Raw genomic sequence first — 14,947 nt, forward strand, 5'->3', positions numbered from 1 at the left:
TTAATTTTATTTGATTAGTCGAATTACTGTTTAAATGCAATTTGCAAATTGGAATAATGGAGATTTGTGTACATCTTTCCATATAGAAAGTGCCAGATGGAATCTGAGTAGATACAGGTTTAATATCTTATTGTCAGGCCCGTCCAGCCAAGCCAAGCACCCTATGCCCAAATAAGGACTTCCCCTAATTAGATCACACACACACACACACACACACACACACATACACACACACACACACACACACACTCTGAGAGGCACTCCATGCCCATATATGGACTTCCTCTAATCAGGGCACGCTCATGCAGTCATCCAGCCCTGATTAGAGATCAACTTCACCTGGGCAGAGTTGCTTATAAGCATGCTGCTCCTCTCTGCTGTTGCCGAGTATTGGTTGCTCTCATAGTCTGTGGTTCCTTGTGGTTCCAGCCTGTTTGCTACTCTACAAAGCGTTCTATCTCCCAAGCCTGTCTTCCCTAGTTCCTGTTTTTTCCTTGGACTCCTCCCGGCCTAAGTATCCCTGTTTTATTTCTTGTTTTGTTTGTTTGCCCTGTTTACTTTCTTAGTCTAGCCATTTTCCTAAGCTCTGCTTAGTAGTTTTCTGTTTGCTATTTTGTAGTCTAGTGCTCCCTTTGTTTTTCCCCATTCCCCTTACTACTTCCTGGTTTTATTGTTTTGGCCGTTCCACTTATTCGTTAGTCCCTGTTTCTTTTGGCCCAGTCCCGTTTACTTTGTCAGTGTTTATATTTGTTTTCAGTTTTGCCCGACTTTAGTGTGTTGCTCTAGTCCTCTTTTATATTGTTTATTTTGTTGTTTTATTTCAATAAATTTTACTGCTTCGTTCTACATCCCAGCAGTGTCTCTTATTTTCTCTCTGCCTGTTTACAGTCAGGCATGACACTTATATGCATCAGTGATTTTACTCTTTAGCTTAACCCTCCTACTATTTTTAAATTGGCTAACACTCTTTATTCTCAGGATCAATATCATCCAGCAATTTAAACCTTTATAAAACGATTATAATTACATTTAAATAAACATGTTAGCAAAGTTTGTTTACCAGTTTTGTTATGTTTATTGGATGAATTATCAGAAAATCTGGCATTATTCTAATGTTATATTAATATTATATAAGTATTTTAAGTGATGTGTTGTTAAGTCAGGGCCTAAAGTGAAGGGACATTTTAGAGAAAGATTAGAAACTGTAACTGAATGTTACAGTGACCTTAACATTATTACCACACAAAAATGTGTAAAATATTGCTATAAAACAACCTCAATAAAAGAGACAGTGACATTAAAAACATTTTAAATATATTATTTTTTATGTATTGTCTTCACCAAATTTAGAAAAGGCAATAAATATAAATCACAAAACTAATACCGAACATTTTTTTCAGAGACTTTAAACACTGAATGGGGTCAAATTGACCCCAATTTTGATTGATTTAATTGAGTAAATAAAACTTTTTTTTTTTTTTTACTGTTTTTATTCATATGCTTGTTAATTTCTTCACACTCAAGAATTGACTTTTTACGTACTGCCAAATATGTGGAACCAGATCATCAAAGTCAATTACCTCTCATGTCAGTGGGTTTAATGATATGGCTGATTGGTGTATCTATTTATATATTTATATATTTTTCCTTGATTTGATTTTACCAAATTGACAACCTCAAACCAAACTGAACTGCTTGAGTTTTTGCACCAGGAGTAAAGCAGCATAAAGTTATCCAAAAGCAGTGTGTAAGACTGGTGGAGGAGAACATGATGCCAAAATGCATGAAACCTGTGATTAAAAAAACAGGTTATTCCACCAAATATTGATTTCTGAACTCTTAAAACTTTATGATTATGAACTTGTTGTCTGAAAGCTCTGCATATTTTTTGTTATTTCAGCCATTTCTCATTTTCTGCAAATAAATGCTCTAAATGACAATCTTTTTTTTTTTAATTTGGAAGAAATTTGGTTGTATGCAGTTTATAGAATAAAACAACAATGTTTATTTTACTTAAACATATACATATAAAAAGCAAAATCAGAGAAACTGATTCAGAAACTATATATACAGCTCTGGGGAAAATTAAGGGCGCTTCATAGTGGCAGCGCTTTAGACTGCTAAGCCTCTCTGAGCCCAGATCAGTTTCTGCATGAAGGAGGTTTTTGCTCATTTACTCGTTTTCCATGAATCCGTATCAGTCAGTACTCACATGGTAAAGACATCCAGGGCGTCGACTGGTGATCGCACCACCTCGAAGTAGTTCTGCAGGATGGTGACGGTGCCGGAGAGAGCTTCATGTCCGCAGCCGCAGAAGAGCGCCACCCCGGCGTACAGCAGGATGGTGGCGATGAGCGAGGCGTAGGGAATTCCGCTCAGGCATTTAATACAGCACTCAGAGCACCCTGCAACCAGAGCAAACAACACAAAAAAACAGCATTTAATATCATAATCAGGTCTGATTTAGCTTTAACTGCTTTAACTGTGGGAGATGGAAGTAGCCTAAAATTAGTCACTTTTTTTGTCCAACCCTATACAGTATAACCCTCGCTAATATCACCATCAACGCAAAGAGAAAAGCTTAGAACAAGGCTTGAGAGCTTAGAGTCAAATGATTATACAAGAGGTCTTGAGGAGACTGGAGTAAAGCTGTGGTTTGGTGATTGGTGGAGAGTTATAGAGTTCAGTAGAGATTTTTGATGTCTATTAGGCATCAGGGGAATTTGATGAAGAATGCAGGTGGTTTTTAGAAGGTTTTTTGGGGTTTGGTAGATTTATATATCCATTTCAGTGGGAAATTCCCATTTAAAATGCTGTGCAGTCCAAGACCAGACTTAAACTCTGTCTGTGAAACTGCCCTGTAATATTAATGTCTGTTGAAATGCAGACTCCAACTATTTAGTGCAGACTGTTGGAGTTTGGTAAAAAAGAGTGGGAAATGCTGAAGAACGCACTGTGGTTCTGTATTTGGTGAAAAATAGAGAATGATAGACTATAATGGAGAAAGTTGGTGCTTCTCGGAGGAAGTTGTTATGTGCTGTAGAATGATGGTATGTGCTGGACAGTGACAGAATGAATGTGTTTGAGATTGATGAGTTTGATGAACATGAAATTAAAGAATTATAGTGTTTGGTGGAAAATGATGCATTTTTGCTAAAGAATGATTCAGGTTTGAAAAGAATTATCAAATTTCTGTTATAGAAGGTCGTTTTTAAGGACAAACTGATGGTGTTCCTTAAAAATAATGGCACTTGTTAGAGAAAGTTGGCATGTGCTGGAGAGTGATAGTATTTGCTGAAAAGTGATAGTATTAAAAATGATAATGTGTGTTGGAGACAACAACGGTGTTTGTTGGAGATTCACAGTATTTGTTGGAGAGTGACAGTGTTTGGTCAACAATGTTATAAGTTAAACCATGGTGGTGTTTGATTGTGTTCATTACTATTATTCTGAGAATGACTATGGAGTCTTTTTAGTGGATATCAATGGTATTTATTGGAGAATGATGCTATTAGTTGGAGAGTGATAGCATTTGAAAATGATGGTGTGTGGTGTGAATGTTGATGTTTGGTGAAGAATTATGGGTGTTTGATTAAAAAAAATGATTTTTGTTGTGTCTGGGAAATGTTGGTGTTTTATCAAGAAGTATGGCATCTGTTAGAGAAAGCTGATGACAGTATTTGTTAAAAAAGTGATAATATTGAAAATTACAATGCTGGTTCGTATCCCCGTCATGCAGCTTGCCATCAGCTGCCGGAGCCCCGAGAGAGCACAACTGGACTTGCTCTCTCTGCGTGGGTACAGTAGATGGCGCTCTTATCTTTCCCCTCATCACTCCTAGGGTGATGTGGATCAGCACAAGGCTGCGTCTGTGAGCTGATGTATCAGAACCGAGTCGCTGCGCTTTCCTCCGAGCATTAGCGCTGTGATGCTACTCGGCAATGCTGCATCAGGCATGTTGGAGGAGGTATGTGCTAGTCTTCACCGTACTTGTGATAGGGGGATATACAGCTGAGTAGCAGCTGAATGGGTGGGGCAGTTGGCCAGATAAATTGAGATAAAATGGGATTTAGAGCATGGCATTGGATGATGATGGAGAATGCTGGTGTCTGGATGAGACTGGTGATATATTTTGGTGGATAACAGTGCTATTAATTGGAGAATGATGCTATTTGTTGGCGATTGTGGATATATTACAGAATGTTGGTGTCTGAGATAAAACATTTACATTTGATTGGGAAACATTTGATGTCTAAAAAAACTGTTCCTTGATCAGAACGGATGTCTCTACAGCATCCGTCACCATTTCAGCTCATAAAATAGCACAAGCTATCAAGCTTTCAAACGCGCAATCAAATCTGCTATTTTCAGTGGAAGCAGAGCTCAGAGCCTATCTGCTGCTGACCCTGATCCCATCCATTCATTCACTGACTTGAAGGAGGAGGTTTAGTGTCACTCGGACCAATCAGAACGCCCTGCTGGAAGATTGATGGTTCTAATATGTCGGCACGCAAACAGTATCAATCGCAAATTACACACAGCTGTCCCTGTGTGACCGCGAGCAGCAGGGATTTATGGGGTATCGTAAACGCTGTGCAGTGCCCCAACAAAACAAAGCACTGAACGCTGCCCAGTAGCAGCACAGTGGCGTGCTTTAACAGATTGCGCTGAGAGAGGAAGCTCTCAATCATCTCAGCCACAGCAGGAGAAATGCTGCTAACACTGTATAGAGAATAGTCCACCAACAGCATCCTGTGGGAGCAGCGTCCTGCAGAGGTTTCAAGTAATAAAGTATAAATTACTTACTTATTACTTAAATATTGGTTATCTCTGAAAAAAATACAATTAAGAGAGCACTTCAGTTTCTGAATCAGTTTCTCTGTTTTGTTATTTATAGGTAAATGTTTGAGTACAGACAGCATTTCTCCCAAATTACAAATAAATAAAAATATCGTAATTTAGAGCATTTATTTGCCAAAAATGAGAAATGGCTGAAATAACAAAAAAGATGCAGAGCTTTCAGACCTCAAATAATGCAAAGAAAACAAACAAGTTCATATTCATAAAGTTTTAAGAGTTCAGAAATCAATATTTGGTGGAATAACCCTATTGTTTAATCACAGTTTTCATGCATCATTCTTGGCATCATGTTCTCCTCCTCCACCAGTCTTACACACTGCTTTTGGATAACTTTATGCTGCTTTACTCCTGGTGCAAAAATTCAAGCAGTTCAGTTTGGTGGTTTGATGGCTTGTGATCATCCATCTTCCTCTTGATTATATTCCAGAGGTTTTCAATTTGGTAAAATTAAAGATACTCATCATTTTTAAGTGGTCTAAGATGACTTTTAACTTCTACTTTTTACATTTTCACACAATGATCTGAACTTTCTACTTCTTACATTTTAATAAAAACAGCCTCGTTACTCCTATTTCATTTCAGCTGGTTTTCATTCAGGCTTCTCATCGTTCAATAAAACCCCTATCCAGATAAATCTCTCCATCCAGATAGAGTGAATCTGATTGTGATTGGATGTAGAGAAGTATAAACATATACCATTCCGACTCCCTATTGGTTTATACTGTGATCCACCACATCTGCACACGCCCCACCCTCCACACTCCAGCAAGAACATAGCAGACGTATGTAGTCTAGTATAAAGATGATCCGTGCAGAGACTCAAGAGTACTCCAGACAAACTCCAGTCCAACTAAACTTCTTTAATATATTTACATTATTCTTTATGTAAAATACATTCATTTTTAATAAGCATATATGCAGCTAAAACACTAGGGAGCCTAGTGCAAAATCCCAAAATATATTATCAACATTACCATTTTATATGTAATAGAACATTATAGTCATTATGGCTTTTAGGAAAATGTGTTTTGAGGAGGGGGGTGTTGTAGAGCACTACAGGACTCTGTGGGCGTGGCCTAAGCTTTTTTTTTTTTTGTCTTAATGGATTTATTTTTCCTCATTTTTACATTACTTTTACTTTTATACTTTTAAGTTGATTTGAAACCAGTAATTGTTTAAACACTTTTACTTAAAGAGTAAAAAGCTTGAGTTGATACAGACGTATTTTAAACACTAGTATCTATACTTCTACCCACAGAGTAATAAATGGAGATACAAAATTGAGAGTGGTTTGAGTGTGTGTTGTTCTGGTACAGTGAGTGGATCAGATACAGCAGTGCTGCTGGAGTTTTTAACCCTTGTGTGGTGTTCGGGTCTGCAGGACCCGTTTTCATTTTTCATCAAATGATACTAAAAAAAATGTTTTGTAACTCAAACTCATTGGCATTGGCTCATTTTTTTGTGAAAAACATATATCAAAACACATTTTCGATAAACAAACACTGTACACCCCCCCCCCCCCCCCCCAACCATTTATACTACATACAGTATGTTTGGCCAAGGGCTAATAAACTTTGCTTCATTTGTAAATTTGAAACTAAACAAATGTTCTACTCATATCTTGAGTTTAATTCATTTTTTTTTTACATTTTATTAAAAAAACTAATAAAAAAAAGAGTAGCACTTTTTGAAAGAAATGTAACATAAGAAAGGTAAAGGGCAAATATTAACCATGTAAGCTGTTTATATTGCTTGCAATTTAGGTGAAGCGAGCATGTGTAAAGCATTTTAATGTAAAATTGCTTAATTTTGCTGAATTAAATACAAGTAACAAAGAAAACGAGTAACAAAAATATGAACACCACACAAGGGTTAAACACCTCAGTGTCACTGCAGTGCTGAGAATAATGACCCACCATTCAAATAATAACAATTATTTTCAACAGGGTGAAAATAAAGCGCATAATAATAATAAAGTATGCAGAAAAACAGCTATAGCAGCAGGTAGCCTTTTAAATAAAGTGTTAAAAGCACTAAAACACTCCTCGCTGAGGAAATAGGATGATACACTCTGGGCTGTGTGTTCACAACATGCGATTTCCAGCCTGGAGCGAGAGGTCTAAACATCTAAACATCCTATATAACAAACACGTATCTGGAAGTAATCGAGTGTTCACGGATCTCCAGGGTATCTGATCTATTCTTATTGTATTATTATGCACGTCTTACTCCGAGCGCTGGTTATGAAATCGTATTGTATCTGCCTCCACTCTGGCTACACCCCGTGCCCCCCAGATCCTACAGTCTGAAGAAGCGTAGATAATGTGTTTTCCTTCGTTCCCTTCGTTCTGCAATGTTCCAGCTCCTGAATAAAGTGCACGGCTCTTCAGCAGCACCTTGAGAACGCCCCGCGGCTATAAGAGCAGACAGTAACGCTCCAGAGACCAGCAGAGCGACACTGCATCACAAACAGCACCACCGCCCACCATCCCCTGCACTCTACCCATCACTCAGAGCTTCATTATAACACACAACACTGCCACTGCTAGAATAAACACCATCTCGCAGGAAAAGGAGGAGATCAGGGTTGCCAGGTACTTCAAAAATGAAAAAAAAAAAAAACAAGAGAACACTTAAAAATGATAAGTTTCTTTGATTTTACCAAATTGAAAACCTCTGGAATATAATCAAGAGGAAGATGGATGATCACAAGCCATCAAAATAAACAAGGAGTAAAGCAGCATAAAGTTATCCAAAAGCAGTGTGTAAGACTGGTGGAGGAAAACCAAAATACCAAGATGCATGAAATGCATCCAAACATTGATTTCTGAACTCTTACAACTTTATGAATATGAACTTTTTGCTTGAGGAGTTATCCAAAAGCAGTGTGTGAGACTGGTGGAGGAGAACATGATGCCAAGATGCATGAAAAAAACTGTGATTAAAAACCACCAGGGTTATTCCACCAAATATTGATTACTGAACTCTTAAAACTTGAATATAAATAAGAACTTGTTTTCTTTGCATTATTTGAGGTCTGAAAGCTCTGCATCTTTTTTTAATTATTGCAGCAACATATTTCTCATTTTATGCTGTAAATAAATGCTCTAAATGACAATATTTTTATTTGAAATTTGGGAGAAATGTTGTCTGTAGTTTATAGAATAAAACAACATTTTTTTTATTGATTTTTCCCATGTGCAGTACCCGTCATAGTAAGTTCAGTAGTTATTATTTTAAAATGTTCTTCATTGTGGATTAATACATTTAATAATACATTCATCCAGTTCATCATCAGTTGTAGTCGCAAAGACCATCAAAAACATTATGATTAAACTGGCACTCATCAGGACCACCTCACAGGACAGGAGTATTTTGGTTTGTTTAGCACTTTTAAGTTACTACATGATTCCTTATGTGTTCATTTATAGTCTGGATTACTTCACTATTCATTTTCTATGTAAGTAAAAAGAAAAAAAGAACAACACTAAATAAGTAATTGTTTCCAAACCTTTGACCTAATACTGTATACTATTATAGCAGTTTTTTTTTTTTTTCATACTGTAAGGGTATGGGTACATTTTAAAAGTAGCACCAACAAGGCCCAACAAGATTTTTATCTTCAACTGTTCATCTTCAAACAAGCCTAATTTTGTGTGGAAATTGCAAACCTGGCAACTCTGAAGGAAATGCATCAGTAGTTATGGTATTATTGGACCTAGAGGAACTAGATCCACCCATTTTTATAACCGGTCCTCCCAAAATGACAGATTTAATGTTCCTTTTACTGTTAAGTTGTTTTGAATAGATGTACACTTATTAGAGAATGGGTTTTGGTAGAAAAAGAAAAAAAAAACTTTTGGGGTTTTCTGGACGCAGCCATACTGTAGGTTGGGAAGAACTGATGTAGGGATGCCAATATACACATTTATACCTTACAGAGAGATTACACACCCTGATATAACTTTACAAATGTAGAATATACCTTACATTTTACCTTTAAACTAGCTGTATGCAAACAACAAACAATTACATTTATCTATCCAGTCGGTTTTAAATAGACTAATCTCTGCTTTAAACCATATTTTTAAAATTAAAAGCTTAACTTAGTTCAGTTAATTGAGTACTGCATTTTATGGACTATAAGGCACACTTAAAATCCTTGCATTGTCTCAAAAATCAACAGTGCTCCTTATAACCAGGTGTGCCATATTGTCATGTCTTAGCCCTGTCTCATGTCTCTGTGTGTGTCCCACGTGACCTGTGCCCCTGTGTCTCAGTACTTTTCCATGTGTTTCTCATTTGTAGCTCCGCCCCTGCCCCAGGTGTTTCTAATTATAGTGTTTCCTGTTTCCTTATATAGCCCTCGTCTACCACTTTGTCTCCGTCGGTCTTTGCACTAACCCCTGTTGTTTGTCTCTCCGTGTCTCTTTGTTATTTCAAGCCCTAGCCCTAGTTCCTTGTTTTCATCTTCTTGTTTCTTGTTCCCTTTAGTTCCCTGCTTAGTTTATTTATCCTTGTCTAGTTTAGTTTTCCTTGTCTAGTTTAGCTTCTTGTTTGTTTCCCTTGTATATATATATCCCTGCCCTGTTTAGTTTTGTTTATCTTCTTGGTTATTCTTGGTAGTTTCTAGTTTCTTTGTGTTCTTACCTCGTTTGTTTCTTTGTTTATTTACTCCCTGTTTGTTTATCATTAGTACTCCTTGTTTTGCTTAGTTTATGTTCTCTAGTCTTACTGGTTTGTTTTGGTTATTGGTTATTTGTTTATCTAGTTTCATTTATTTGGTTCACTCCCTTGTTCCTTGTATATATCTCCCTGTTCAGTATTTAAGTGTTTACTTGTTTCTTGTTTCTTTGTTACTTGTTATTTATTTATTAAATTATTATTTATTGATTTCACCCTACCTGCACCTGTGTCCGCCTCCTCGTCTCCCTGCCTGGGTCATTCGTGACACATATGCATGTTAAATAAAACAATAGATCTATTGAAACTAATGAAAACAAATAAAAATGAGCTTAAAATTAAAAAAATTTAAAGTAGCATAAAATATCGTGGTCAGTGTCAGCCCATTGTAGATAGATCTATTAAAACTAATAAAAATAAATAAAAGTTAGCTTTTAACATGCAATATTTTCTTTAACATGCAATATTTTCTTTAACATGCAATATTTTTCTCACCTTTTTATCTACTGTTTATTTGATATTTATTCACTGTTACTCTTTGTGCAATAATACTGGTCACACCCTACCATAATCATATCTCTATGAACTAGATGTATATATTTTTTCCTTTACTATACAAGTAGCTTTATATTTTTCCTGTAATTGTTTTTGTATACATCGTTTTTTTTATTATTATTTGTTTATATATTTTTCCTGAACTGTTTTCTTTCCTCTGCCCTGCTGTAACACTGTAAATTTGCCCATTGTGGGATTAATAAAGGATTATCTTATCTTATCTTATTTTATCTTATTTTATCTTATCTTATTGTAGCAGCACAGTCAGCATCACTTGGTCTTCTTCCAGCATATAATAAATACATCAGCAAGTATGCGTTTCAAAAATCGATCTAATTGGACGATTTTTCTTTGTAAGCTTTCTTTAAAAAAGTGTTATGTCAGCAAACATGGTATTTCACCTGTTTGAGGATGAACCTCAAAAGCATTCAAAAGAGTCTCCCCAGTCTTACCAATATCAGCAAAAAACACCTCAGACTCCACCCTGTGACCCCACTCCTTCCTACTGATCATCTCCATCATTACTGAAGCCCTCAGGACGGCAGCCGTGCCAGCGTCCGTCAGCGGATCAGACTGGCCAACTCATTTACCAGAGGAAAGAATCACCAGTCTACGAGCCGCCGGCGCACTGGGTGGTAATATCTGCAGTGCTGGATGTTTGTTTTTCATTGCGCATGGATGGGTGGAGGCAAATGAAGAAAGGCGTAGTGGTGATTATAGCTGCCCATTAGGCTAACCAGACCGTGCAGCGTTCTGTAAATGGACTGCCTGGAGAGAGACGGAGCACCACGGAGACGTAAAGATAAAGAGCAAGAACGTCTATATTCATCTTTAACACCAGAGATAAAACATGTTCAATATGCATTTCAGTAGGCAGACATTAATGCAAACCTGGGTTTTCTAATATTATGTGATAAATACCATATTTTTTTGTGTATAAGGTTCACTTCAAATCCTTACATTTTTTCAAACTTTTCCCCAAAATCGTCGGTGCTCCTTAAGTATAAATTCTACCAGTCAGGTATTAAGGAGCAGTAAAGCCACTCCACTGAAGTACAGAGTTATACAGGAGTTTCAGTGAAGTTTCTCTAACACCAAGACTGGAGCATCATTAGCATTAGCTGCTAAACGTCATTTCCCTGTTCAGAGATAAGTATTATCAACAATAAAACATTAGCTTGTATTTCACCTTTTTGGCTGAAATGACCTCAATTATATGTTTTCTATAACCATCTATCAGTCTCTGAAATTGTTTTCTAGTAACCCCACAGCATCTCAAAAGCAAAAGCTCAACTTTTTTTCTATTTTGGACATTCATGTTCGTGTATTTTTTGGAACGTTCAGGTCATTGTCATGTTACATGATCCACCTGCGCTTTAGCTTTAGTTTGAGTCTTGGGACAGATTGTACTGTAATATTTCCGATATTCTATTCGTTTTTTTTTTTTTTTTTTACTTTTTGCTTAGTAAACGACAGTATGCCCTTAGTTTTTTAGTACCTATGATTTAAATTTATTATTAATTTTTACTGTCCTTATCACACGCAAATACATTGCATCTCCCAAAGGTCAGCTTCACAGAATATATAAAAAAAAAAGAACATTTGAAATTTCCTTGGCAGTCATCTTTTATCATTTTGGAGCATTTATATTGTTTTATATTCTGAATAAAACTAGCTACCATATTTTTTGGAATATAAGGCACAATTAAAATCCTTTAATTTTCTCAAAAATCCACAGGGCGCCTTATAATCCGGTGCTCCTCATGTATAAATTCTACCAGGAGCCCTAATTCAATAAGGAGCAGTAGAAGCAGCCACTCCGCAGAAGTGCAGCCTTATAAAGGAGTTTCAGTGAAGTTTCTCCAGCACCAAGGCTGGAGCAGTATTAGCATTAGCCGATAGCTGCAGCGCTAGCTCTTTCACTGTTCATGATTAGGTAGTGTCCAAATTCACTCCTAAATAGCATTCTCACTGCTTTTTGGTGCACTACATAGTCTCTCCCTATATAGTGCAACACTAATAAGATAATAGGAAGTCATTTCGGTCAGAGCCAAAGAATGTTATCAGTCATTTTGGAGCATTTCTATTGTTTTATACTCTGAATAAACAGGTTCTGATTATTCAGAGTCTGATTTTTTATGATATTTATGTTTATTTCAATGTTAGAAACCAAAAATAAGGAGAAATCATGCACAACATGACCGTCAGCTCCCACTTTGACCTTTGTTCCAGTGTTGTTGTGGGTCTCAGCGAGTGGTCTCACACTCTCATGACCTACAGACAAAAGCCCCTCAGACACCCCACCACCCCCTGCCATTTAAACTGACCAGCACTGCTAATGACCTGAATGGACCACCAGCATCCACAGGCCCCTCTGGGACTATGGGAACCTGCTACAGTGCTTACAGAAACAATACAGTAATAACAATGCAGGACCAACAAAAGAACAATAGCAGAAAGTCAGATTGTATCACATACAGGAAACTGAGACAGGTGTTTTGTTCATTCTTGATTACATGTGTGTAAGAGACAGTGTTGGGAGTAACTAACGCCGTTACTTTTTTCAGTAACGAGTAATCTAACTAATTACTCTGACTGTAACTATAACGCCGTTACCATTTCCCACACCCCGTTACTGCACGTTACTTTAGCCGCTCTATGAACTTTTTTTGTTTGTTTTAACTTTGCTTTGCCCTGGTTAACCCCTCCTCTTTCCGGTGAACTTGAGCTTTTGGCCGCTGGGCCTGTAGGTTTATGTGGGTTGGCGTGGTGAAGTGAGGCACAATTGTGACGATTTGTGTGCTCTAATCAATTCAGTGATTGCCGTGGACAGCCCAAGTTCCGATTTAAGGACGTTAAACTCTTTTTAGCTGCTCCGGTTTTTGTGGTGCTGCTGCTGCTTTCTCTTTTAGAGCTTAGATTCTCTGCCTGAACCCGACCTGACCCGAGGACCGACCCGAAATCAGGCTCCTATTTTTATTTTATATAAAGCTCTGGTGTGATAATTACAATGTTGCTAAGTAACCAATTATTATTGTTCACTAAAGCGAACGAAATAGCGAAAACTGAAAGTGAAAAAACATTTGTGTTAACTGAATCTGATAAAAACGTTAATTAAATGGAAAAAAACATAACTATCTCGAACTGTATTTTGTGTTTATAAAACTAACTAAAACGAACTGAAATTACTGATAGAATACCCTCGTTTTCGTGTTTAATTTATTTATAAGCGCTGTTGTACAGCGGAGTTGTACAGCGGGCGGTGTTGTGCCGAGCGCGCGGCACCTCGTGGTCCGTGGCGTTTGTTCTTGTGTAAAGCGCTCGCGCTAGCCGCAAAATACGACAGAAAACACTGAGAAACTGCAGAACTATGTATGGGATTACAATGAAAGACAGGCAGATGAAAGAGAAACAGGGGATACAGTGTGTGAGATGTGTGAAAACTAATAAAAACTAGCAAGCCCACCCTAAAAACTTACTGAACAGAAAAAATAAAAACAAAATAAAATTAAATTAAATGTAATCACGTAGCTCTGGGCGCAGAGCTTGCAGCACTGTGTGTAGCTGTTCTTAAAAATCATTTAAATTAAATAATAGTTCTATGCTTTTATGTAAATTAACATAATTCTGATTATATTTTGCTCATTCAAACAGCCCGAAAACAGACAGTTTATGGGGCGGATCGGGTCGGGCTCAGGCTCATAATGACAGTTCATGGTTCGGGTTTGGTCGGGCTCTGGCAGAACGAGCACGTTTTGGGCCCGATCTAAGCTCTATTCTCTTTTGGTGAAGCTCTTATATTAATACCATTTTAACGGTCATTAGATTGTTGTTTTTGTCTTTTATTTTGTTTTGTTTATATATACATATTTCCTTTGAGTGTGACTTGGTTTGTTTAATTTCATCCCCAGACGCGTTTTTCTGTTTTTTCCGTTTTTTTCAGTATTACAAGTTTTAGTAATTTTCTTTGGTTGTGTGGAGAATTTCGTTTTATTTTTTTTGAAATTCGTTAGATTATATTTTTGTCAACATTTTGGGTTTATTTTCGTTTGTTATTTTTCTAATAATAATAGTAAATGCATAATTGATTTCCTTTTTTTGATGGGCGAATAATAAAAAGTAACGCGATAGATACTTTTACTGGTAACTAATTACTTTTATAGTGGAGTAACTCCGTTAGTAACTCAGTTATTTTTTTGGAGAAGTAAGGAGTAACTATAACTAATTACTTTTTCAAAGTAACGTGCCCAACACTGGTAAGAGAGAAATCTTTTAATTAGTTCTGTCCCATTCTGTCCAATTTAAAGGGTTTAGATATGATAACAGGGTATTTTACTGAGTCAGAAATTAGCTACCGTATTTTTTGCACTATAAGGAGCAATTAAAATTCTATAATTTTCTCAAAAATTAACAGTGCGCCTCATAATCCGGTGAATAAATCCTTATATAGAAATTCTATAGTCAGGTATTAAAGAGCAGTAAAGGCACTTAGCTGAAGTACAGAGTTATAAAGGAGTTTCAGTAAAGTTTCTCCAGCATTAAGGCTGGAGCAGTATTAGCGTTAGCCGCTAAATGCAGCGCTAGCTCTTTCGCTGTTCTTGATAAACTAGTGCCCAATTTCTCTTCTAAATAGCATTTTCACCGCTATTTAGTGATCTACATAGTCTCTCCCTCTATAGCACAACACTAACACTAAAAAAGTGAGTATAAATTGAGCGACCACTTCAGTTTCTGAATCAGTTTCTATGATTTTGCTATTTATAGGTTTATGTTTGAGTAAAATTAACCTTATTTTTTATTCTATAAACTACGAACAACATTTCTCCCAAATTCCAAATAAAAATATTGT

At 36.7% G+C, this 14,947-nt stretch overlaps 1 protein-coding gene across 2 annotated transcripts in view; it reads right to left on the reverse strand.

The window, feature by feature from the left end:
* The window catches only part of gpm6ab (glycoprotein M6Ab), a 158,432-nt gene that overhangs the window by 26,562 nt on the left and 116,923 nt on the right, over nucleotides 1-14,947 (reverse strand). For both annotated transcript variants that reach the window (XM_049481409.1, XM_049481408.1), the window contains exon 2: nucleotides 2,213-2,405. In XM_049481409.1, the coding sequence (XP_049337366.1) occupies nucleotides 2,213-2,405 (193 nt within the window). The remainder of the gene's footprint in view (nucleotides 1-2,212; nucleotides 2,406-14,947) is intronic.

This window comes from Astyanax mexicanus, chromosome 7 (assembly GCF_023375975.1).
Source record: "Astyanax mexicanus isolate ESR-SI-001 chromosome 7, AstMex3_surface, whole genome shotgun sequence".
In the NCBI taxonomy this organism is placed as follows: domain Eukaryota; kingdom Metazoa; phylum Chordata; class Actinopteri; order Characiformes; family Acestrorhamphidae; genus Astyanax; species Astyanax mexicanus.